The sequence below is a fragment of the Prenolepis imparis genome, unplaced genomic scaffold, assembly GCF_030444845.1.
Source record: "Prenolepis imparis isolate NDT839.2.m4 unplaced genomic scaffold, iyPreImpa1.0 SCAF_1, whole genome shotgun sequence".
Taxonomy (NCBI): Eukaryota; Metazoa; Arthropoda; class Insecta; order Hymenoptera; family Formicidae; genus Prenolepis; species Prenolepis imparis.
The window spans coordinates 16,282,645-16,309,686 of record NW_028141159.1 but is presented as its reverse complement, the minus strand read 5'-3'; the positions used below and the strand labels follow the sequence as shown (position 1 = coordinate 16,309,686).

Below are 27,042 nucleotides of genomic sequence, written 5' to 3'. Positions count from 1 at the left end.
GAGCAATATCCAGCCGTAAATGAAACACAATAAAATAGAGAAGACAAATATTGGTTATTTTAAGCGACTTCCTTGAAACCATACGGTTTAAATGGAATAGACGAAGAATACACAAAGTGAGGATAAGACGTGCGCAAGGGCTGTTGGGTGTTACAGATGCTGATTTCTGCTGTGGAATGAGATGGCCTGGTGACACTACCGGTTTGACAAACCAGTCGTCGATCTTCTCTAACGACCTCGAGAACCAGAACAAGAACCAGAACAATAACCACTATACGTCGCACCAATACCTTCGCACTCACCTTCGCGGTCCGTCCTTTAAATTTTATTTCTTGTTACTACCTAAGGTCATCTATATTGAAGATAATTCACTATTATTATGATTTCTTGATCAACTTAAATTAATCTACGCGACTTATTCAGTACTAACTCGATTTTCACTTATATTAAAAGAATTGATCACGATATTGTGATGTATATTATTAAAACTTTAAATATAAACTTACGTATAACTTGACTTGCGAGGGAATAATAAGAAAATATTATTTAAAAAACAAAATCTCATATATTAGTGCATATTTTTCTATTTATGAATATAATAAATAATAATAATCACTTTATGCATACAACAGTATGTAATTAAATTTTATTAATAGTTCGAATACTAAATTTGAAGAGTAAAATTTTAAAAGCTAAAATTTAAAGAAAAAAGTAACATTATGTTTTCTAATTTGGTATATAATTTTTTGACTGCTGTATCTATATCTTAATTTAGTGTTGAATGAAGTGTTGATTCTATAATATATTTTAGTATGATATAATAATCAAGTTCTATGAAAGCCATCTGCGCTAACAAAAATCAAAACACTTTAAGAAACAATTGCTAGCATTATTGTGACTATAGTCAATTGTAGATTTGATTGATTAATAACTGATTGGTTAGAGTATTGATATTAGTTAAGTACTGAATAGGGCGTGTGTATGTGTATATCGACCTTTCGCACGAGGATTCATAGGTCGGTAGTATACATACAAATATCTTTCGTATATAATATATACATACGCCAAAATATATTTAATTATTTATTAATAAATTACACACTGTGATTTACTTTTCGAGAGATATTATAAGTATATTCTTGCAGAGATTTTGTTTTATTTTTGCTAAATTTTGGTCAGAGATAGTTTAATTTTAGATCATTCATAAATTTTTATATTACATGTTTAATTTATTACGTTCAAAATTTATTTATTTTTAGAAACTACAAAACCGATTTTTTGCAACTAGTCTTAATTTTTTTTCTAGAATACTATTTTAACATATATATAAATTCTAAATAAATAACTTAAAAAAATATCAACAATAAAAAAATTTATCCAGTTTTTAAAGATTTATCATCAAATTTTTGTAAAAAGTAAAAATTGCTTTAATTCAATTAAAACGAGAAATTACATAAGAATGTCATCGAAGTATCAATATCTAACTATTTTTGAATGCATTAGTCATATTGATAAACATATTGTTGACTTAAATCTTCGCCATATATCGTTTTAGCATTTTAGCAAATGTATTCATACACATATCCGTACTCATATATATACATGCATAAAAAGATAAAGGCATTGACACGCAATACAATGGTGAACAATCAAGGAATGATGATGTGATTCGATGTTTAATTGCAAAATATTTGGTATTAAAAAAAGAGATATATACATGATTGGTATTACAAGCTCGTGTGGGACTGTGATTTGTGATGTATATGTTTAGTTATGACAGCGGATCTTTCCTTTCATCTGTAATCATCATAAATCGTTTTTTCACTCGTTACATGTCTCCTGACTTCACAATATGCTTAGACATTATTGACACACTTTATTCACACTTTATTTCTAAGATAAATAAGATATATTCGAATAAAAAAACTTTCTTTTGCTCCTATATTAAAAGAATATAAGAAAGAAATAAACTTCCCTGTGAGAGAAATGCTTTGGTAAATATGCATAAAAAGTGACACGTTATTACTTACTTTGATTATTTTTTTTTATATACATATATCATAGAGAACAAAGTCACACGTACACTTTGAATTGTGTGACGGATTTTTCTGGTTTCTAAAGAATGAAGAGAAAATAATGAATTTATTGCTTAATATCGTAAATACAATATTTAATTTAATATTTTCATAAATGACTTCTTGATTAATGAAAAAGTATTAATTTATTCTTATCAAGATTTTAACATGGCTCAGAAATTCGTGTAATCGCATGTAAAAAGCTGTTAACGAACTGACAGAAATAAATTAAACTGTTAACATAAATATATTACAACCATTAGGAAAATTACCTCATAAAAATAACTCGTTATCGGTATTATCGATTCTGAAAAATAACCCGTTATTATTAATTATTACTTAAAAAGTAACAAATTGTTACAATTTTCGTTATTTTTAACTTTTATTATAAAGTCAAGTATATTATAAAACACACATATATGACATATAAACATTTGTTAAATATTTGTTTATATTTCAATATAACACACAATAAACTGATTATTTTGATATTGATATTATTAAATGATAAACAATATGAAATTAAACGATATAAAATATATAATAATCTTGATAATAATTTTGAATATTAATATCTTTATTAGAAAAAAAATTATTTTAAAACTTGTCTTATTTTGTAGAAAACTTTTTTAAGTAATATTCTTCCATAAGTATAAATAAAAAAAATGTATTTTCTTAATTTTTTCTTTATATTCGTCAATATAGCCAATTGTTACTTTTTTGTATATTTAACTTTTTATATAATTTTAAATTCCTGATTGATGTGCTTTGATTTATGAATTAAAATCATTTTTAACGTGCAAAAATGTATACAAATATAATCTGGTTTAATATAAATATCGTTAAATTTTATTAATTATCTATTTTTTTGAAAAAAATTTAATGCTTGTGTGTAACCTTGTTTGCATATTTACTTATATGGAAATCATGCCATAAAAAGATTCAAACATAATGATAAAAGTAATTGCTGAATTTGTTACACGTTATAAAAAATGTCAACAAAGAAAAATAATATAAATAATAATAAGAAAAATTGAATTATAATTAAAAATAAAAATAAAATATCCTTTAAAGTGATGTGTATTTTAGAAACCAGAAAAATTTTCCACGTAATCTATTCTGTACGTAATTCAGAATTTAACTATTTATAATATATGTGAAAATCTCTCTCAAAGGGTTATTCGTGAGATGTAATCTTTTATGCATAATTACTAACGTTTTTATACATACATACATATACACATATACAAACAAGATGTTTTACGACCATACAATATTTTAAATTTAAATAGCGTATTTGAAAATTAAAACAGAGTAAAAAATTCAAATACAATAATGTTAAAGCCACAATAATTATTAAATTATAAGCTTATAAGTGGCCAATAATATCGCATATAAAACTGCACTTCGACCCATACATTTATATATGTAACGAAAGTTATCTGTTATTGATTTTTAAAACTCAGCTGATATTGATTTTTACTACAAAGCTAAATTTTATATCTTCTCTATACTTTTCACACATAAGAAATAACAAAATAAAATTAAATATACAATAAAAATCAATATTAACTGACTCTCGTGAAAATCAACAAACAGTTCTCAATATGTGTAAATGCAATTATACCTGAACATGCATGAGCCTGCAAAAATGCTATGTGATATTATTAGTCTATTTTACTAGCGCAAAATTATTGTGATTTTGACATTTCAATATTAATTTTCGACTCTATTTTATTTTGAAAGCTATTAAAATATTTAAAATGTAAAATATTTAGTATGATATAATTATGTTATATTTACGAGAGTCTCTCTCTCTGAAATTATTTCACTCAGTATAAGTTAAATAATTATATCGATGAATAACAATGCTAAATTATTTCAATAATGCCTGATTGTGAGTTTCTCAGACATTTAGGCACTATATATTTAATAGTGGATAACATTTCAAATCAATTCTTTATGGAAATTAATTTTCGTGAAAAGACCCCGATATATAATTAAATTACGGAACAACAAACGCATTTAACAATAAGGATAACAGAAACGAGATTCAGTATATCCGAAATAAGGTATCACGCGATGCAACACGCTGTTTCCATCAACCACAAACGTAGCGAGTTAGAATCGATCGTATTATGGCGCGGCATGAGAGTTGGTCGCCAATCGCAGAATCTACATTCCAGTTAAGTTAGCTTGATTTTCGTGCTCGATGCATCGACCTATTAATGCTCATCGTCATGTATAATATATTCTTATCAAGAACCGACGCCGACGTGTTCATGCATTGGCAACATGCATCGATGTTTTTTTAAATTCATTATTTATATACACATATTATGTGATTAATGTGACCGTCCCACGTGTAATATAAATATCAGGATTGGAATTATAAAATAATGAAGAATTATGAGGTCTTTCCAAAAATGTCCCTTTTTAGTATAAAAATTTTATATTAATAAAATTTTAGATTAATGAAGACTTAATAGCGTTTTTTCTTTGCAAAAAATTGCATATTAAAATAACTCTATGGACACGAATTTTAACGAGCTTATATATTACATATTTTAACCCAATTCCATTGTTTTTACTTCTCGCAATAAACAAATTTGTCTTAATTGTTTACATGTGACGACGGTCGGATCGCTGGTTGGGACTCGAGTCCTTGAGAGATTGAAATATTTGTGTGAGGATGTACTAGGGATAAAATTATCCGAAAACACATTCTTAGTTTCTAAGTGAAATATGTGCTATAGTAGATAATAACGTCCTTTTGCGTATTAAAAAACTCGTTGTTTACTTTTTTTTCTGAAAATGAAATGTTTTTGTCTAGCGTTATACAGTTTTTTTTTATATGATAATGTAGTATCATAATATATAGTAGTATAATTGTTATGTGAGTTTTTAAACATTTTGTGTTGATATAATAATCTAGAGATATACACAATTTTTTTAGTAAGGTACAATGTTCGCAAGTATATTCTATGTATAGGTGATAGAGCAATGATTAATAATCAGATGGTGTTGTTGATCGTTTCTTTGCAATACATACTATGCAAACTAGAACACTCGTTGAAATGTCTTCTTGAGCAAATGCGTTTTAAATTAAAAGAGACTTTATAGATCCTAACGGGATGGATTTGTAACCAACAATAACTATTTTAAGATAAAACCAATCCGAGTCCTAACCACGACTTCAAGCTTTTTCCCAAGTAAATAGCAGCATGTGCACAGCATGGCTAGAAAATAGCTTTCAGCATATTCCTAAATAGCATCAGTTTATGTTAATATAATAAAATAAATATAGATCTAATATGATATTTTCATGCAACGTTATATTTCATATTTACAATTGTATGGAAATTGCATCCGAGAATTTCCATGCAATGAAAAAATTCTACACCGATCGATCTACCTTATATTAATTTTTTGATATAAATCGTGGATTATAAATTATTCCAAGTTATTTTCTTATATAATATAAAAAATATAAACTTTGTGAAATATATTACATAACAGTATTTTACTATATATAAAGCAATTTGCCAGAAAAGATTTTTGTTATCGTGGTATGAATTGAGTGTGAAAGCATTACTGAATGTTTTTATTGTAATGTAAAATATTGGCGCTCTCATATTTTTTCTTTTATATATTGAAGATGTTAATTATATTATATAATATTGTTTGAATTGCAAAAAATATTTATATTATTTTAAAGAAGCAAATATTAATAAGTTTGTAACTTAATATATGATCGATCGGATAATACGAAATATAAAAACTAAAGTCTTATTTGTTTACTGTTTCAGGAACATTGACTGTGAACGTGAGCGTGCTGCTGTTAAGCTTAGCTTCTCCAGACGAATCCAGTCTGGTAATATAATCATGTATTCTTTTGTTCTAGTTTAATAGAAAAAGAATAAATGTACTTCTTATACATATAAATATTAGAAAGTAATAACAATTTAACAACAAATAACACTTTAAAAGTTTTAATATAAAAAAAATTTATCAAAGATTTATTAAATATATATATTTATCAACAAATCTATAGAGGTACGAATATAACTCGAAAGTATGCGATAATTTTTTATGATCTTCATATATAATCATAAATTAAGATTCGGTCGATTTAGGATATTGCCATCCTGCTTTTACAGAAATACGAGGTGGAATTCCTACTACAGCAACAATGGTACGATCCACGATTACGTTATAGTAACAAATCCAAATATGAATTTTTAAATGCGATTCACCATTACGAAGATATCTGGTTACCGGATACGTATTTCATAATGCATGGAGATTTCAAGGATCCTATCATTCCCGTTCACTTTGCCCTGCGGATATACCGCAATGGCACTGTCAACTACCTTATGCGGTACTTATAACATCAATATATTTAATATAAAAATTATATTTTATAAAAATATAAAATATATATCTCAGATAAATATTAATAATATTTTCTGCAAAATATATAATAAATAAATATCATTGATTCAATATTAATTATTCACATTTTAAATTGTATGGGAAATACTTCTGGTTATTGAGATTTATCACGTTTAATTACTTTCCTACTTTTACTACTCTTTTATTTTTTACATTTAATTAAAAATATATACGTTTACTTTCTCTTGTATAATCTCTGTCCGTATATATGTATAGAAAAAATAATAAGAATAATTTTCGCATTACTTTTTTTAGGAAAAGTAAAATATGAAAAAGTGAGAGAAAAATGCCTATATATATGTCTAATTATATGTATATATTAATATATTTTATTATATATATTATATATATATCTAGGTTTTAATTGTTAACTTTTGAATATATAAAGTGAGCGACGGCTAATTTTTATGAAAAGTTACTGAGAGTCACCTTGACAATACGCACACACACACACACACACACACATATATATATTAGTCACATTAAAGTTATTAATGTAGGATTCATTAAAGAGAATATGTAGACTGATAAATAAAAAAAATAACTCACAAAATCAGAAGCGGGACTCATGTAATTTAAAGTACAAATTATTCAAGATTTTATTTTGCAAAATAATATATCTCAAAATAAAAATGATCCATGAAGTGTTACCTTTTATAAATATTTAACATTATTGCAAATACTTTAGAAAAATTTTTTTATGGAATTCTTGCGGATAACTAGGATATTGAATAATCGACATTTTTTATTCCCCCCATACTCATGTAAATAGATTACTGTTATTTTGCAGGCGTCATCTTATCCTATCCTGCCAGGGTAGACTCAATATCTTCCCCTTTGACGACCCATTGTGTTCATTCGCGATTGAGAGCAGTAAGTATCATGTTTAGAATAGAATAATTTTTGAGTACAAGCAATATAAAAGAACACTATTATATTTTCCTAAGCACGCAATGCATGAGAAAGTTATTAAAATCTATTCTTATTTTCTAGTATCTTACGAGCAGACAGCAATTACATATGTATGGAAAAACGACGAGGGTACGTTACGGAAAAGTCCAAGCCTAACGTCACTGAATGCATATCTGATTAAGAATCAGACAATCACATGTCCGATCAAAGTGAGCTGGAGAGGTAAGTAAAAAAATCAATTGCATGTTTTATAAATCTATTTAGGAAAAGAATGTGATTTAAGAATGATACGCGCATAATTTTCAAGAATGTTTCTAAAATTCACTTTGTGAAAATAATATAATGTTTGTTTATATTTTTATATGTCCCGTTATGGATTATTAAAATTTAAAAAAAAATAAAGTCAAAGACTTTGCAATTGAATAAAACACAAACGAGGAATCGAAATAATTAAGAGCCAGGTGAACAAGACACAGATTCTTTGTCGTCTAATAAAATTTATTGATTAGTTATATAAATATCGTATACGTTTCGGTCTTTGACCGTAACGTACATTCGAACATCTAATTTTGAATAGCAATGAAAATATTGAACACTTGACTTATTTCAACATTCCGTACATTCTGACATTTTCAGAAAAATTCACAAGCCTGGTTTACTATCTAGAATAATAAATACTATCTAGAATAATAAATACAAATACATACAAAAAAATAAATAAATACAAAAAATAAATACAAAAATATCATATGGATATGAATAAATTATGACATTTCGTCCATGTATATAAAGATACTCTGTCAAATAAATTGCGCAACAACGTAGTAAGATTCTCTGTAGAAATTGCTTTTATGTCAGACAGATAAGTAGACTTTTGAAAGCACCGCAATTACATTAACAGAAATACAACACAGCGCTGTTATTACGGACCACAGGCTGACTAACTACGAGTTCGCATGGGAAGAGATAGAAATTGAACGAGGAGCTTTTCCTGTTGGAGATGATATTCATTAAGAAACACAAAAAAAAAAAAATAGCTTGAACCTCTAGACTCTAGAGTGACACGGAAAGTCTTCCGCGCTTATTTCACGTTGGTGGAGAATTTGTTTAAAGTTTAAATTTGGCGCTCACTATTAATGTCATTTCAACTCATAAAAAACTAAACTTGGTGGTGTTAATGTTTATTTTACATTGTAAATGTCATGCGATCAATATTAAACATTTTCATTTAATTAAATGATAGTTGTGTTCCTATTTTTGTGACTCCGATGTCTTTGGATAGGTGTGATGAGTCTCGCCTCCTACTTAAAAAAACTCTGGTTCAAAAGAATTAATAGTTGCTGGATGGTGGTCTAATCCAGAGACCGAAACGTACGATATTTATAACTGATCAATAAATCTTATTAGAAGACAAAGACTCTGCGCTTTGTTTACCGCGTCTAGCTCTTAATTCGCCCGTTTTTTCATTTGTATTTGGATATTAAAATTTTATTTTTTTATTATCTTTCCATTTTTCTGTAAACTGTTCTTATTGCAGAAATTCTTATATAAAAATGTTATAATTTTATTGAAACAATCAAAATATGTATAATCTTTTTATATAAGTTTACTCTTTTAATAATTATCTCAAAAATAAAATTCTATGTGTATATAATATATAACATGTATAAAATATATAACAAATGTGATATTGCATTTGACGATCAGATCATGATTTGTTAATCTAAATTATCTTCAAATTTTTACTCAACATTCATGAAGAAACCTACCATCGTCTCTATTGGCGACGCTTTGCTATCGAATCAATAAATTTACCAAATATTACCACAAAAAATATCTTTAAATAATTTATTTATCTTCTTTCTAAATTCATAAATTCATAAAGTATATTCATAAATTCATAAATTCATAAATTATAGATATAGAATTTATTATAAAAAACATTATTTGTTATCTTCTGGCATAACATTTATTCCTTTAAATTTTTAAATTGTTAATAATTTAGATATAATATATATCATAAATATATATACATATATAAAATTTATATATCAATCTTTTTTGACGGCTAACTAAAAAAAATTAATTTTGAATTTATTTTCATTACTACTGTTTTTCATTATTTAATTTAATCATATTTTTCGAAAAACGATTAATGTTGTTGGCGATGTTTATGTATAGAGTATACTATAATAAAAAATGAAAAATGCACGCATAATTATTATCTGGCAGTATAGTCCATATTTTTTTTAGTGAAATGCTTAATTTACTAACGCTTTAAATGCGCAGCTGTTTTTCAATATCGCATTTTTATTTCTTTCTTTTTTTTTGTTAAATAAAAAGGAAATTTTTTGAATATTTAGTTCTTTCGAGCAAGATTTGCTATCTTCATCAATTTCTTATGAATACATTTTCTTAATTACATTAACAGACATATCTCAAATATATGTACGAAAAATATAGATCATATCAATATATATGTACAGAATACGACGCTAGTTGTAATAATATTACTCTTATTTAAAAAATAAACACTTGTTTCAAATTAATTTTTAAATAGTATGTCCATTAAAAATTTTTTAATATATTTTTTATGTAAGATATAATGTTTCGTTTTGTCAAAAGTATATATGTATATAAAAAAAAAATATATATATATATATATTATGCACGAAATAATATATTAGCATATACATATATATAGGCGCACAAGAGAATCACTTGTGCATGCGATATAGCGATTATGTATTGTGGCAATATCTGTATTGTGTTTCTATTCCCATTTGTTAGTTAACATCGTAGTATTTGTGTTCTGGCGAGTGTATATATACATACAAAAATAGATTCCTTAGATTGTCCTAGAAGATGCATATTGGCAACCTTGGATCCTGTCTCGCTTTTCAACTGAGCCCGCCGTGGTTTGTTTTTAGGGTGAGGTTTTCTTTCTTGTAATGATTATTCATCGAAGCATCCTTGAAGGATGTTTTCTCTTTGCTTTCTCGCACTTATAATCGATCTGTTTGCCATTATGGTATCGTCAGCTATCGTGAGCAAATTTGAAGAAACTACGAAGCTCATCGCACGGCCTTTTGTTGCCGTGCAATAAAAATAGAATTTTATTTCGTTGTAATATGAGTTTTACTTACTACAACTTTTACTCACTACTGATGGCTTCTGCTGACATAGAAATTAGGATATATGTGTATAAAATATTGACTGTGCTGGCAAGCTAATAACTTTAGATCGCTTCTTGGTCGTCTTTTTAGTGCGGCGACAGACTTTCAATTTTGAAGCGTTGAATTGTGCAACATATCTTGACTATATATCTCTTTTTCATATAGATACTTTTTTTCGAAAACCCCAAAATAATAAATAAATTGACAAATATGCTGTTCGCAGTCTATTATCAATTTATAAGCATTATCATATTATACTGCAAACTTTTAATCACATTAAAGAATTAATAAATGTATTTATAAATGTAAATAAAAAATATAAATATAAATTAATTAATTTATCATAAATAATTTAAGTCTAAAGAAGTCTTGTTGATTAATATATTTTGCTCTAAAGGACTTAACCATGGCGGAAAGCGAGTTATGCTTGATCTATTATTTAAAATAACGATAAAATGCGATTTTTTTGTAAAAGTAACTACTTATAAGAAAATTTAAACATGTAAAAAGTTTATATTATAAAAATATAAAAATATATTTATAAATAGGCGAAGTTTATATTTACGCAATTTAATAAAAGTAAAGAACGGATAGAACTTAATATACAGAATTATCTAGTCTTTCAGTTAATCATTTTTTAATTTTAACAAATTTTAACAAATTTTGTGTTATTGGCGATAATCACAACTTTTTTTATCTTAATTCAAAATTTATTCATTCCTTTTAAACTGACATTTAGTTTACTTTATTCTTGTACGTATGTTATTTTTCGTTATAACAGAAAATTATCGCAAATTTATGAAAATGTAAAATAATTTGAAATAAAGCTAATAGCTTTTAAACAACTTGCAAAATCTATTTTGCGTGAGAAACATAAGTTTGGCAACGAATAAAATATTATAGATATTATATATAATGGATCAAGCGTTACTCTTAGCTCTGTGGAAATTTGTCTTTCTCTTCGAGAGAAGTTTGTAGAAAAATGCGGAAAGAAAAATAGAAAAAGATAGGAAAGAAAGATCGTGGGGTATTCTGTTACAGCTGATGGACAAATTATGGTCGATGAGGACGAGTTCGATGAATTTGGAGACTCTAAGTGCTCGCTATGCCAGCGCAGGTTTGAGGAGCAAGGTAAAAATCATATCTATCTCTTTGACACGAGTGTAATGCGTGTCTGTAAAATGAATCAAAAAGGTATAATGAGAGAGAGAAAGAGAGAGAGAAAGAGAGGGAGAGAGAGAGAGAGAGACAGGACCAAGCTTACCAAAATTCGTGATGCCAAGACAAATAAATATTCGATGTTGCTTCCTATATAGTATATTGATCCTATATTGATTTGTGCGGTAATACAATAAAATTGCCCTTCAATTGGAAAACTGTAGACATTGAAGACTATACAAGCGTTGCCAAATTTATAGTTAGATCATTGCAAATGTTAAAGCAATAATTTACTCTTTCATATGTATTACATTTTAATTGCATTCAATTGCATTACGGGTCTTTGGAAAAGGAATACCGTAAGGATATATTTTTCTTTCTTATTGTAAAACACATTTAATTGTTGGCTTATAATATATATATACATACATATATATATATATATATATGTGCATATGTATATATGTGTATATATGATTTATATATATATTAGCGCTTAGTAAAAGCTTAAATTGCAATTATATAGAATTACTGCTGTACTATTGTTCATAAGCACTTGTCCATTCATAGTGCTTTATATTTTTTGAAAATATAATGGTAAAAAAATATTTAAAAAATATTTTTATTTTAAAGTAAACGCCAAAGGATCGATACATTTTTAAATAAAATTATTTAAACTAAATAAATAATATACAAGTTCTCTGGTGAGGGAATATATTTATGTGCGGTAGATAGTTTATATAAATTCTTGAATAGTTAACCATATAGGTTATAAAATAGAATTAGGAAATAGTCCCTATACACAAATTTTATTTTTCTTGATATCCATATAAGCTTTGCTTTTTTCATATGTTAATATTTTTATTTGCACAATATTTTTGCATTTCATTTTCTTTTCTGCTACTAGATATCCACGCCATCCATCATAAGTATATTTCGCTTGAAATTGATTTACATAAGAAATCCAAATATGGGAGCTTCAAATTATTTAATAAAATAACGATATTTATGTGTGTGATTAAATGTTGTTTACACGAATCGTTCGCGTTGTAATTATTGAATGTTTATATTTTTTTATCAATGTGCTAGAAAAATAAGCAAGAAGTTGTATTGGGGTTATTTGTAAGAGAAATTGATTTATCATAGTTTGATGTTCCCTAATGATAGATGTGTTCCTTCGTGCCTGCCAATCTTTTGACAGATCCTTTTTTGATGCCAATACATTAGTACTTTGCTCAAGTGCTTGAAATGCTTTTGTGAACATGGCGATTGATGGCCACAAATTGATAAGATAATTTATATGCTGTTTTTTCTTTTTTTTTTCATATATGAATTGCACGTGTTTGACACAAATTTGTCACTTATAAAGCGACAAAAATAGCATTATTTTACATTTTTCATTATCCTATTGTAGTATATTTTATTTTAAAGAAACAAATATATCTTTATAGATATCTTGATTATAGATATTTTCGTAAAATATTTCTTTAATCTTTAGAAATATAATATATCTGATAAAGAAAATATCCTTTAAATTCACATAAAATTTAGTACTTAAGTAATTTAGTACTTAAGAATTTTTGAGTATTTAAGAAATCACTGATTATATACATACACATATATACGTGTGAAATCAAAATTACAAACAGAATTCAAAATAACGGATGCAATATAGTTTTAAAGTAGGTAATTTTTGGATTTATACATTAATCTACACTAAAGAGATAGAAATTATTGATTGTAAATCTGCGATTAAAATCACAAAATTCAAAAAGGCGGACCCAATATGATGGTAATCAAGTAGATAATTTTTGCATATATACATCAATTCGCACTTTAATATTTGCAGATTTTTCGAATCGTAATTACAAATAATAGGTCAAGTTATAAATTCAAAATAGCAGATCTAATAGATCCAATATGCATGTGGCAGCATAAATAGTTTTTTTTTTAAATTTTGCAATACTTTCTGCGATGATCTACTGTTTTAATTTTAATCTCAGATTCGTAATCAGCATATAATCCTAAAATTTGTAGTTCCAAAAATCTGTAAATATTTATTTGTACGTTATTTGGCAAAAATTAAAACATTATTATTCCTATATAAACCGCGAGACATTATAACGAACTCAATGTTATATTTTAAATCACATATTTTGCCTTATATATTAAACATTGCAGTATTGTTTCTTAGAACGGAATCTTTATAATTTTAGAAAATAAACTTTACAGCTCTCTAAAGAATCTCTCTAAATTAATTTATTGAATTAACTAGTTATTATTAGCAGATTAGCAAATAAAAAATAACTTTTTAATATTTGAATATCTATATTTAATTATCGTTAATTATTCGTTTCTACTTTCTACTATTCGAATTGATATTAAAATATTATTATTTTCTTTTTACTGTTTAAAAGAGTATGAACTCTTATATTGATTCTTGTGCTCACATAAATAAAATTACATATATGTGATTTAGGTAATTACAGCTGCTTGAAAGTGGATTTAATCTTTACGCGAGATCGCTCTTTCTACTTTACCACGGTTTTCATCCCGGGCATTATTTTGGTAACCAGCTCTTTCATCACATTCTGGCTTGAATGGAATGCCGTGCCGGCGCGAGTGATGATCGGTGAGTTTATGCAGCACAATGCCATTTTATAATTCTCGAGAAATGCAGATTTATTCCGATTTTATTTCAATGAAAATTCTATTATTTAAACGAGGTTAAATAATGCCTAGAAAATTACAAAATTTATCTAGAAATTTTTTCTCAGCTTTATTTCTATGACGGTTGCTCAAGTTTTAAATTTTATCGGTGATACAAGATACCTGTCTCAGGCACTGCTTCAAAGTTAATAAAAAACTCAAACTGTCAGTTAAAATTTCATTTTTAAAAATTTTTTCTGATATTTCAAGTATTCTTATTTTAATCTAAAGATTATTAATTTTACCTACTTTTAAATTTAAATTAGATATTAGATATTAGATTTGCCCTTAAATTATACAAAAAGTACGCAGGTTTTGATATGAATATTTGTTGTGAAATAAAATTAATGTCTCCAATCATGTTTTAGGTGTAACAACAATGCTCAACTTTTTCACTACGTCGAATGGCTTCCGGGGAACGCTGCCCGTCGTTTCAAACCTGACTGCCATGAATGTATGGGATGGCGTGTGCATGTGCTTCATCTACGCGAGTCTTCTCGAATTCGTTTGCGTGAACTATGTCGGTCGCAAGCGACCGATGCACAACGTTGTCTATCGTCCAGGCGAAAACCCCGTCACCCAGGTATTTTGCTGATTGACATTTTATCCGACGCGACGCGCATAAATCGCACTTTCATCCCGGATATTCAACGATGCAAATTTGTGTGTGAATGGAGCCGTACTGCCTTTTCCATACAATTAATTTCAATTAACATACATATTATATATATGTATAAATATATATGTATATGTATATACATGTGTGTATCATCATACATATATACACAAGTGTCCCGAAATTCGTGAAACAAAATACTATAGCCAAAAAATTCTCTAAAAATTAAGCAGTAAAAATATTTGCAATTTTTTATTTCAAAACAATAGTTTTTAAGGTATAAGAATTTAAAGCTGGTCAATTACAAGATTCGTTCAGACAGTTCACTTGTTTGTGAATCATATATGTATGTATCACTAAATTAGCGCGCATGTGACTCACAGAACAACAAGCGGCTGTCTAAAAATAATCTGTGTGTAATTGGTTTTATAAGCCTTTGTGAGTTAAAAATTATTGCTTAAAATAAAAAATTGTAAATATGTGTATTAATGTTTTAATTTTTCGAAATTTTCTTGCTGTAGTATTTTGATTTGCAAATTTCAGAGAACACTCTGTATACACACACACACATATACATGCAAAGGGTGCTTTCCAACAAGAACACAGTGTGACACAGACAGTGAACAACAAAGATAAAATAATACTCTGTGTCCTTGTTGGAAAGCATCCAATCACATACTCACACACAATATGCATACATTATACAATATATATAATATATATAGTATATATACACATATTTGCACATACTTTATTCATATTTATATAAATAAATTGATAGCAAATTGAATTTACAGCATAATAAAATAATATAATTTTATTTTAATCAATGGTGATTGCTTTTTCAAATCAATTCCAAATATAATATTTACTCTTGAAAAATGATTTATATTGATTTGTCAATACGTAAATATATAAAAAAAGATTTGTATTGATTTATGTTAATATGAAAATTTTAAATATTATATACCTAAACAGGATATCCGCGGTAATATTAAAAAATATCGGTAAATCCGTGGGACACAAGCGGCGAGAAGAGAAATCACACTGTTACACGATTGCTGGGCGCAATACATAATTAAATTTGATTATCAATCCCAATTTAGGATTATCGCACGCCTAATAACCGCGTAACACGGGGCCATTTCTTCTCGCCGCGCACTTGTATTTGCGCGGATTGGCTGAACCTTTTGTAATTAATTCCTCATTAATTATTGTGAAGACAGAATAATAGAGAACTTTCCTCGGTTTAACTCGCTCTACGTGCACACGAGAAGTCCAATGATTATTACAGAACACTTTATATATGTGTACACACAAATTAATATAAATTATTTTTCAAAGGTTAATTTAATATTCGGAGTCAGTTTGGAAAAACCAATCACTGTTCGATTAAAATCAAATAATTTGAAATAAACGAAATTTTCATGCTTTTATTTTCGTATAATCATGATAAATTGTTTAATATATAAATATGAATCTAGTATGTAAATACAAATATAGTTCGAAAATATGAAATATTATATATCAAATATTTTAAATCGATTTTCATAACAACTTCATGCACAATAAGTAATTAGATAATACAGAGAAATTTTGCAGAGAAATTATTAATATCATCCTGCTGGTTTATATGGACAGTAAGATTATTAATTAATTGTTGAGACCACAAACACAGATTACCCGTTCGCACGAATGAACAACTTTGGAACGATATCCTACACTCTAAGCAATATCTTTCCGAGTTATAAATCTGTTATGATAATAAATATTGTTGACTATTAGATAAAGATTATCCATCTTATCAGGATTTGACAATCTTCCTTTTAATAGAATCAAATTAAAACTTCGTATATTCTGTAAAATTTTACATAGAGTTTAATTTAATTGTAAAATCACAGCTTTGCGATCATCTTTCTGATTTCATTGAATAGGAACATTTCGCAAGAAGATTATGGCAAGAAATGACAAAGTAACAGTAACATCGATTTATTTGATGTTACATACTGGCCCTTATATTAAGTATATATGGGCTGCGCAGCTCTATCGCAGAACGCACTTTATTGATATTAGTATAATCAATATTTCGCTGTTTCATACTATGTGATTCATCAAATTTTCGGTAGTATTAAAATTTCTTTTTTTTTCAAAAAACAAATGCAAATACATATAACATTATTATCTTGCAAAAACAAAATGTCCAATGACACTCAATACAAAATAAAAAAGAGCCACTATAGTGACGTTTTGTCCTATAAAATAATTTAGAGAGAAATCACTATAATGTGACGTATAGTATGCAAAAAGTAATCGTAAATGAAAATAGTTGTTTGCTACAATGTATTTTAAGTTCTGTCAAATTTTTTAAGAATAAATTTTTTATATTTATGTTCGATACTTATTGACATATCGCTCGTTTTTTTGTTGCGTTTATATCTTGCACATATGAACATGTTGGCGTGACTTTGCACAAACACAGTATGATCTTGTCTAATATCTGCATCTCTCGAGACTTTTATATTTATACCTTTAAATTCGTATTTTTTTCTTTTTCTAGAGAGTGTGAGTGTTATTTTCTGTCAAATTTCAGCCAATGTTATTTGCAAACCGCAAATTTATTGGATAAGAATCACGCGCAGATTGTGCCGCATTTTTATCAGCAATAATCGATCAATTTTTGAAAATATTTGAAGATTGATATTCCACGATATATGTTTAGCAGCACTAATTATGTAACGCATCAATGTTTTGGAGTTAGCACAAGAAGATATCCAAAAGACACGTTTAAAAAAAAGAAAAAGAAAACAACTCGGCCGTATCTTAAAGAGACAGATAACCCCAGCATACAGCAAATTTGAGCATCACTAACGCGGTATTTCTTTGAGAGTGTTTATTATTTTTGAAAGAGACTGCAATATGTATGTCTTTACTATTTGATTCCACTTTGTTTCTCTGAATTCTCAGATCTCTTTCGCTTTTTTATTTCTACTTATTCTTACTTTCATTCAATTTTTTTTATTTTAACTTACAATTTCTTTTCTGTCATCAGTCTCATTAATTTCTTGCTTGTTATGATTGTTTTTTCAAATATCTTAACAAAATATTCTTCCTATCTTTATCTCTTTGCAGGTTTCTAAAGTAATTCTATCTGAATTAAATAACGCGCACTTCTTATATTGAAATGAATTTTTCTATAAAAATTCAAAATATATTAATTTTATACATATATATAAAAGCGTAAATTACTATTACTAATTTTATATATATATAAAAGCATAATTTACTATTTACTAAATGAATGGCGATACCATGTTGTATATATAACATGATTTATATTTACACATTATATTCTGTCAAAAAAGATCAAGAAAATTTCAAAATAAAAAAAAATTAAAATTCCATCACTCAATTATAATCTATCTTATAACTTAGATATAACGTTAGGAAATATTTCTAGTTGTTGCTAGAAAAGCTAATGAAAATGAAGATCGAAATATATTGGAAAATTATGAAGCAGAGTATAAAGAAAAAGAAAAATATCTGACATGTTCTCTATTTTCTCTTTCTCCTTTTTCTCTATCTCTTTCTCTTTCTCACACTCTCTCTCTTTCTGTCTGTCTATTTCTGTTATAAACACGATTAGTAAAGAATTTGGTTGGTGGAAATGTTGGTAAGTCTCTTTGTTTGGTGTCTGTGATGTTACAGCGGCTCCCAGCGGTACTCAGCAGGATAGGAATTATATTGGCCAGCCCTTTGGTAAGATCTCCCATTGCATTAGGACGCGGTCATGATTTCGCGCGTCTTTGGTTTTCGCAAGATGCGAATTACAAAATATTTACAATTCTATGATTTATCAGAATTATAATTATGAGAAAAAAAATACAACAAAATATTACAACCCAAAAGAGAAATGTGTACTATAATACGTGTATAATTTCATATAAGTAATAATGTCAAAGAAAATTAATTAGAAAAGAAAAATAGAAAAATGCACGTGCAAAATCTTAACCGCGTCCTAAAAACATATACGTATATAGACACATATACACACGTACAAATAGATACTTGTTACCATTCCCAGACACGTGTTACGTACGTGTACTCTATGAACTCCACATATTTTTTATTATCACACTTTCGTATATTACTAGCGATATGTGATGAGTATAGAGATAGAAAATTTTTGCAACAAGGACAAATTTTCGAAATTAGAGATATTTTAAAACAAAAAGGCTCTAATATATAAATAGAAATTCAGGTAGGAAACGGGCTAATAAGAGCCAAGAGCAGAAATTAGGCGCAACAAACTTATTATAAAATCTTCTTTATTTAATTTGTTATTAAATTAAATAATTAAGAATATAAAGGCTCCTTCTATAATAAATATAAATTGAGAATTAAGAAGGCTATAGGAGCCGTACGCAGTTTTCGGTGCGTTGATTCCAACAAAATTTTTAATTTTTCGTTGGAATTAAATACTTGTGCACGGGGCACGAATTTTTTTACTTGATATACTGCCAAGATTTTTTCGGAATAATCTCGACTCGAGATTTTTAATTCCGACGTTCCCCTCTGACCCCCCCAATGAAATATAAGCGAGAAAAAATATTGGTCCGAAAGTCGCTGAATCGGGAATCGAACCCGAGTCTTTCGCTTGCCGGGCGACTTTCGGACCAATATTTTTTCTCGCTTATATTTCATTGGGGGGGTCAGAGGGGAACGTCGGAATTAAAAATCTCGAGTCGAGATTATTCCGAAAAAATCTTGGCAGTATACCAAGTAAAAAAATTCGTGCACAAGTATTTAATTCCAACGAAAAATTAAAAATTTCGTTGGAATCAACGCACCGAAAACCGCGTACGGCTCCTATAGCCTTCTTAATTCTCAATTTATAAATTAAATAAATAAGATTTTAATAGAAATTTGTTGTGTCTAATTTCTGTGCTTGGCTCTTATTAGCTCGTTTCTTATCTGTGAATTTGTATTTAGAAATATTTATTTTGATATTTACAAATATATATATGTATATATATATATATATATACGTTTATACAGTATTTATTTTTTCGTATATAGAAAGGTTTCCTTTATGTTTTCGTAATGATATTTGTTCTCATTGTGATAATGTGTGATGGAGGGTATAGTTAGTTAAACAGACATACATTTTGTAATAGAATTAGGACAATGACCGCCATTAATATAACAAAATCAGTGCATATACATTTACATATACATATGTAGTACATATGTATTTAATTTAATATATCATTTTATATGCCGCTTTCTCTCTGAATACGAAAATCCGGAAATTAGAAAATCTTGAATAGAGTAATTTTTAAATGATAAAAAATCTTCATTTCTTAATCCTATAATTACATCATTCCAATGCTATCCTACACCGATTAGTCAATTTTCGAACATATGGCTTATTATATATATAGCGCTAATTAAAAATTATTATCTCGGTGTTCTAACATTTGCTTGAGAAACTTTAGCTATAAATTTAGCTAAACAAATTTAAAAAAAACAATATGCAAGATGTTTCAAACTATTAAATGTTTTCTTTAATAGCAAATTCTTTTTCAAATTTGGAGAAATTGTTATTAAATTATCGGAAATGCTGTTTATTAAATGACAAAATTAAATGTCGGGCGCCTAGTAATCATGTAACATTGGATTGTTTCTTCTCACCGTGCGCTTATATTCGTATGGATTGGCCGATTTTTTATTTACTACTTAGTCTCAATCGACAAAATGATACGAAATGTTATGCTATAATATATGTATACGCAACAATTGTAAAGAATTCATTGAAAATTTAAAAGTCGCGCGCGTTTCTATATGTCCTTTTCTCTCCATCATAGGCGTTCTAACAGTTATTTATGTCTTATCTGTTGATAACTTGTCACTAATGTACATCAGTAGTATTATAATATGTGGATTTTTCAAACCTTATTCTTCGTCTCATTTATGATCGCTGATAAGTCTCATTATTATTTTTTTTTTATTTTTTAATAAATTTTTTATGTTGTTTCTAGCTTTTACAATAATATCCGATCATCTCGAATTAATCTTTTCATTTCTTTCATTCATTAATAGCTAAAATCAATAGGAAGCTTACCAAAGACGCGCGCGCGAAAGCTGATCATGATGAGAACTAAAGGTCAAGAAAAATAAATTTATTTTTTGTCATTTAAATTGCTAAACATATATACCTGTAATGTTATATTAAAAATTAGATTGTTAATGTTTTCTTTCGATTTGTTTAAATAAATGTATGACTAGCTAACTGTATCCTCACTGTAACACAATTGTCACAATGACAATAAATAGAAATATAATTACAAATACATCAGGAAAATCTTTTTTCTTATACGTGAAAAAATGAATGCTGTGTAATTTTAAATATAAAAAAATAAATATCTATATATGTATGTATGTACACTATTGCACAAAAGAGAGAATTTCAGAACATCTTACATTTTTGCTATATATGTATAATAATTCATTTTTCATACACAAAATACAAAGTTATAAATATTCTACTACTTTCTATCGCAAACCTAGTTCGATAAATTTGCAAAATCATTACAAATTTTTGAAATAGACAAATATTATGCACGAATAAAAATATTAATTACCATAGCTAAAATTTAAATATGATAACTAAATTTTAGGTGTAATATATAGAGACATCTAAAATTTAACTATAGTAGCTAATATTTTTTTTGCGTGTGTATATTAGTTGAAAATAAAGGCGGATTCAAACTTGCGTGAGGTACTGATAAACATTTAAATATATATAGAAAACTAAAAGCGTGTAAACAATATTCTCATAAAACTTAAGTACCAAGTTAAACTAAAGTTAGTTAAGTTGTGAATGCAGAGGAAATTATAGTTATAAAGTAATGAAAATAGCCCCAAGTAAAAGAATATCTTTTGAAAAATGCGCTGCTATTGTTGCATTAAAAAGATTTTTAAAAATAAATAATTTTACAAACTTATCAGACTTATCAAGTTTATGATAGAAAGTAAGATAGCATTTGTAACTCTGTATTTTATGTATAAAAAGAGAAATTATTAGAAAAAACGTAAGATATGTTAAAACTTTTGAGCGCTAGTATATATATGTATGTATATATATATGTACTATATACATATATATTTAAAAGAGGTAGGTTTAAAAAGTTCCCGGAACTCATTTATAATACATAAATAATTATCTTTAGAACATTCACACTACATTTCCTTCAAAGTAATTCCTTTGAGCAACTACACATTTTTGCCAACAATTGTTAATGCAAGAAACAATAAGAAATTGAAAAAATTTCTGGAAATTAGTTTTCGATAGTTTTTTCAGTGCGTTAATTGCATTTTCCTCAGAGTCGTCACAAAAATGTTTCTGCGACTTATAAAACCTACGATATTTTCATTATCGCTTCATCATATGCTTCTTCAAGCATTTAATATATCTCTAAAGAAGATTTTGCAGTAGATTTTGTTGTCACAAAATTTGATGCTTGTATGTTATTCTGTAGTTGACATTTTCAAATGCAACTAAAAAATGAAGGAAACAAATAACAATTTGCATTCAAAACTAAAATAGCGGACTATACGTAACGCGTTCTAAAGCGAGATAAAGATGCTGCCAGTTCCTCAACCTAAATATCCTGTGTGCCATTTTTTATTTTAAAAAAATTTATCAAATTCCAAAAATCAGATTTCTATATATTATATTAAACCTAACAAAGCAGTAAAAGTGGTGCAAAGACATATCTTATTGGACAGAATATATAGATTGGACAGCAAAGTCAGAGAAAAGAAATACAGGAATATATTTATTATATAAATGGTAAATAATTATGAAATAAATTCATAGATATATAATTTCAGTTGTCAGCTGAAGCATTATTAGGCAAACGTTACCTGCACTGTGAAAAAAACCTAAAGTTTAAAGTTTAAAGATGACATAATTTTCTAGTAGATATGTATCATAAATCATAACGTTTCAAATATAAGTTAATAAAGAAAATAATTATTCAATAAAAAAGATCCAATAGAGAAGGATGTGTCTAGCTATTGTTCAACCCAAAATAAGCTAATTCTTCAGGAAATAATTATTGATGAGTGTTCATGTCTTATTAAGAGAGACATAGCATCGAATTTTGTCCATTTAGATATGATTGCCCTTGCATCACATTTTATCATATGAACCTTATACGTGTTGAGGTTTAATATACTTCACAGAAGTCTGAATTTTTTGAACCTATATATATTATTATAAAAATATAAGTGCGTGTGTGCGTACGTGAGCAAGTCGTGAATGTGTGCGTGAGTGTATGCCTGAATGTGTATAATGAATTTGAGCCTGTGCGCGCGCGCGTGTGTATGTGTGTGTGTTTGTGTATATTTGTACTTTTAATTTCGTATAACAGCGAAAAACAATTTTAGAATACATATTGCCATAAAAGGATATTTAAAAACTTGCAAGTTTCTCAATAGTATTCAACAGGAGCAAACGACAAAATATTTCAATATAAATTATTTTTTCTCACTCTGTTAATATTCGAATAAATTACTTTTTTTACATGCTTTTTTATGATACATCTCTGCCTATATTTTTTCAGTGTAAGTGCATTTTGGATTAGGTGCAAACACATATGTAAATGCACAAAAAAGAAAGAAATTTATCTTCTCGTTTCATAATGAATAAATGACAAGCAAATCAAGTTGCGTAGTTTGATTAATCTCTTAAATTTTATACAGTAAAACTGTAATAAGAGCTATATTTAAAATATCATAATCTAATCAAGTTTAATATGACTTTATAGTTTCATTATCTTAGCAAATCGCTGTGCATTTATATAAAATAGATAATGTGATTATATAGGAAAGAGAGGATCTCTCTCTTGTTTTATAAATTTTCCTTTCCCTCCGCCTTTACTTTTCTTGCATCTGGTCTGCATTTTACATATATTGATGACGAAAATTCATTAAAATGTACGTATTACGCATGAAATGCATGAAAGCGTGCCGTGCACATGCATGGATGCATGTTCTAATTTCACTCAATGCTTTATCTGATATTTCGATATTTTTTATGCTTTAACGCTTTAAGAATAATATCGTTATTTTATAATAAGTGGATTTACGCAATAATGAAGAGAAAAAACGCGCTTAATTATTTCTTAATCGTTTTGTATAATATAATTATTTTTTACATAATTTTTATAAAGAGTATATATGTACAAAAATGTATGTATACTATATTAAAGTTTTGCATTCTAGTGAATTCTCAGGATCTTAATTTTTTTATTTGTATTTGATTATTAAACAGTAACTTTTTTAACTATTCGATAGTGCTCTGACAATTAGCCTTTCTTATTTGCTTCGTGAAAAATTTAACATTTTAAATCTACAGCTTAAATAACTGGTATCTTCTTGTTTTTACATCTGTTATGAAAGCATTCATTAAGAAATATCGATGTGTCTTTTCGCGATTGTTTTAATTGCTTCCGCTACATCACCAGCGACCAGGATTTTTCGCGCAAGGTAATTTTTATTGCACACCATAAATCTCTCTCTAATCAGCAAAGCATTGTTCAATATTTATATTCTTTTTGTTAATGTTTTTCTATTTTTATTAATTAATGTTATAATATTGAGTTTTCGGAAAATTTTTTTCTCGCTAGTCTTTTTCTTATGAAATATCAAGTACAAAAATAACTAAGCAAACTCTCTTAATAATGACAAACATAAAAAAAGAAAAATATCCTAAATAGAAACATCATGGCCGCTGGCATATTAAAGACCATCACTTGCGCAAACAATATTTTTAAAACAGAAAGGCTTTGAAAGATGAGCATGCGGCCGAGAAAAAAAAAAAAAAAAAAAATTCTCTGATAATTATCTTATTGCTTTTTACGTTCGACACTTTTTAAGCATATAGCTCTCATGATCAATGATTATTAATTCCGATTAGGATAAACAAAGTAGAAAAGCGGCTTTCATAACTCATCAAGCTAATATATCCTTTTATTGATGCAAAAATCACGAACACATAATAGTAGCGTTCAGTCACAAATTATTGCGAATCGAAAATCAAAATCACGATTATAGTGAAATTATCAAACGTGTAACTGGCTACAAGTTATCATCTCGTTATATATACATCATGCCTTAATTGTGGTATCAACAAATTGCTTTTACCATTGAACTAATTCTCATTTAAGCTTAACACATATCATAAGCTTAAGACAGGATATCTTTTGAGACGCAACAAGGCGGTGCGGAAATCCGTTCGATAATTAGTACAGTTTTATCGCAAATATTTTCAAGCGAGATCATGCTGAAAGACGTGCCGAGAAGTAAGCTATTTTGTGTGTATATTATAAATTACTTTTTATTAGAAATTATCTTTCAACTATATTATCAAGAAAATTTTATTATTGTATTTAAAAAGAAATAATTTTAATCTAATTGAGTCTATTCTTCTGAGCTATTTAAATTTAAATAAATACAATTTAAAATAATACAATATAATACAATACAATTAAATATGAAAATAAGTTGCGTTCTTCTCTCATCGTCTTTCCTATAAAATTTTATAAAAATTGCAGAGAAATTTCTTAATTGCAGTGACATCAGCAGTTTATTTTGTGAGAGGGACGTGTGTTTGAGGACGTATTGTATCAAACAAATTGTTTAGATACATGTACAGTTATTTGTACGAGAATAATGTTCACATCGAATCTCTCGTAATGAACTAATTTTATAATCTTTCGAATAATAACACTTATATATGTTTCAAGTTATTTTTTTTAAAATCAATTGAGGTCTGATGTGAAACATCAAGTGGATATTTATATGGCATGTAATTTATAAGTTATACTGCAGAGGCACGAAAAAAAGTTGATTGATATACATATATACTAATAAATAACATTAAATTATTATAAAACAATGATTCATTCTTTGATGATTTCCGCAATGAGCAAAGATAATTTTGTAATTTTCGATATTTAATTTCTTCTTCTTCGCGTAATCTTGGCAAAATTCATTACACAAATATCTCTGAATTATCAATGATATTATTATATCCAGTTCACCTATCAGGTAAAAAAACTTTTTTGTATTCTTTTATATTATTTATCATCTTCTTTTAATATATGTTCAAAGATATTCAATACCATTTTGAAATAGTAACAATTTTTAGTGTAACTTTTGCCGGACTGGTAAAAAAATTAATGTTTTGCATCTATTTATAATGTGAAAATAATGTTCTATGTGTCTCGGATGTATAGTTTTTTAAAAATGTCACATACAAGCAAATTTGATTGTTAAGGCCTTATCAAAGCCTTTTTTTATTAGTATACTTATGTTACTATTTATTTTATTTAGTGCGTTTATATAAAATGTCATACTATCGATTATTATTTATTGATTATTATGTATTTTTTCGAAAAATCAATTATTCTACTATTGTAATAACATATTAAAAACATAGAGAATGTTTTCATTTTTATTCATTTATCACTTGAATCATACCTGCTTGTATGTGTAAAAATGATAATGATAAGTAATGTAAACGTGAAAAATGGAAGACTGTCAATGTACGAGATATTTTGAGAAAAAAAACGGAGAAAAAGATCTAAGGAAAGAAGCAGGAAAAAGAGAGAGAGAATGAATCATTGTTTAAAATGACGTGTATTGAAATTATAAGTTTCTTCTACTGAGACCCTGTCGCAGGGTAAAAAGAAGCGGGAGGGCGGAACTACTACCGGTGGTACTACTGGAGCGAACGAGATCGTCACTTGCACCAATTGTGGACCTAATCCTTGCACGCACACGGCAACGAATGGCTGTACTGCCGAAGTAAGTAAATTTATTACATATAACATATAATATATGTATATGTTACATATAAGTTAATCTATTATGT

The 27,042-nt window shown here is 27.4% G+C and overlaps 1 protein-coding gene across 14 annotated transcripts in view; it reads left to right on the top strand.

Annotated features, from left to right (window-relative positions):
* Phcl-1 (pH-sensitive chloride channel 1) overlaps nt 1-27,042 on the top strand; it is a 58,531-nt gene that overhangs the window by 26,510 nt on the left and 4,979 nt on the right. For 3 of the 14 annotated variants that reach the window (XM_083031850.1, XM_083031896.1, XM_083031860.1), the window contains exons 5-14: nt 157-309; nt 5,885-5,949; nt 6,236-6,456; nt 7,321-7,403; nt 7,524-7,664; nt 11,660-11,749; nt 14,256-14,408; nt 14,854-15,068; nt 18,807-18,857; nt 26,859-26,975. In XM_083031850.1, the coding sequence (XP_082887976.1) occupies nt 157-309; nt 5,885-5,949; nt 6,236-6,456; nt 7,321-7,403; nt 7,524-7,664; nt 11,660-11,749; nt 14,256-14,408; nt 14,854-15,068; nt 18,807-18,857; nt 26,859-26,975 (1,289 nt within the window). Of the gene's footprint in view, nt 1-64; nt 310-5,884; nt 5,950-6,235; nt 6,457-7,320; nt 7,404-7,523; nt 7,665-11,659; nt 11,750-14,255; nt 14,409-14,853; nt 15,069-18,806; nt 18,858-26,849; nt 26,976-27,042 lie in introns of all 14 variants that reach the window. The other 11 variants (XM_083031904.1, XM_083031921.1, XM_083031887.1 and 8 more) reach the window with 9 other exon arrangements.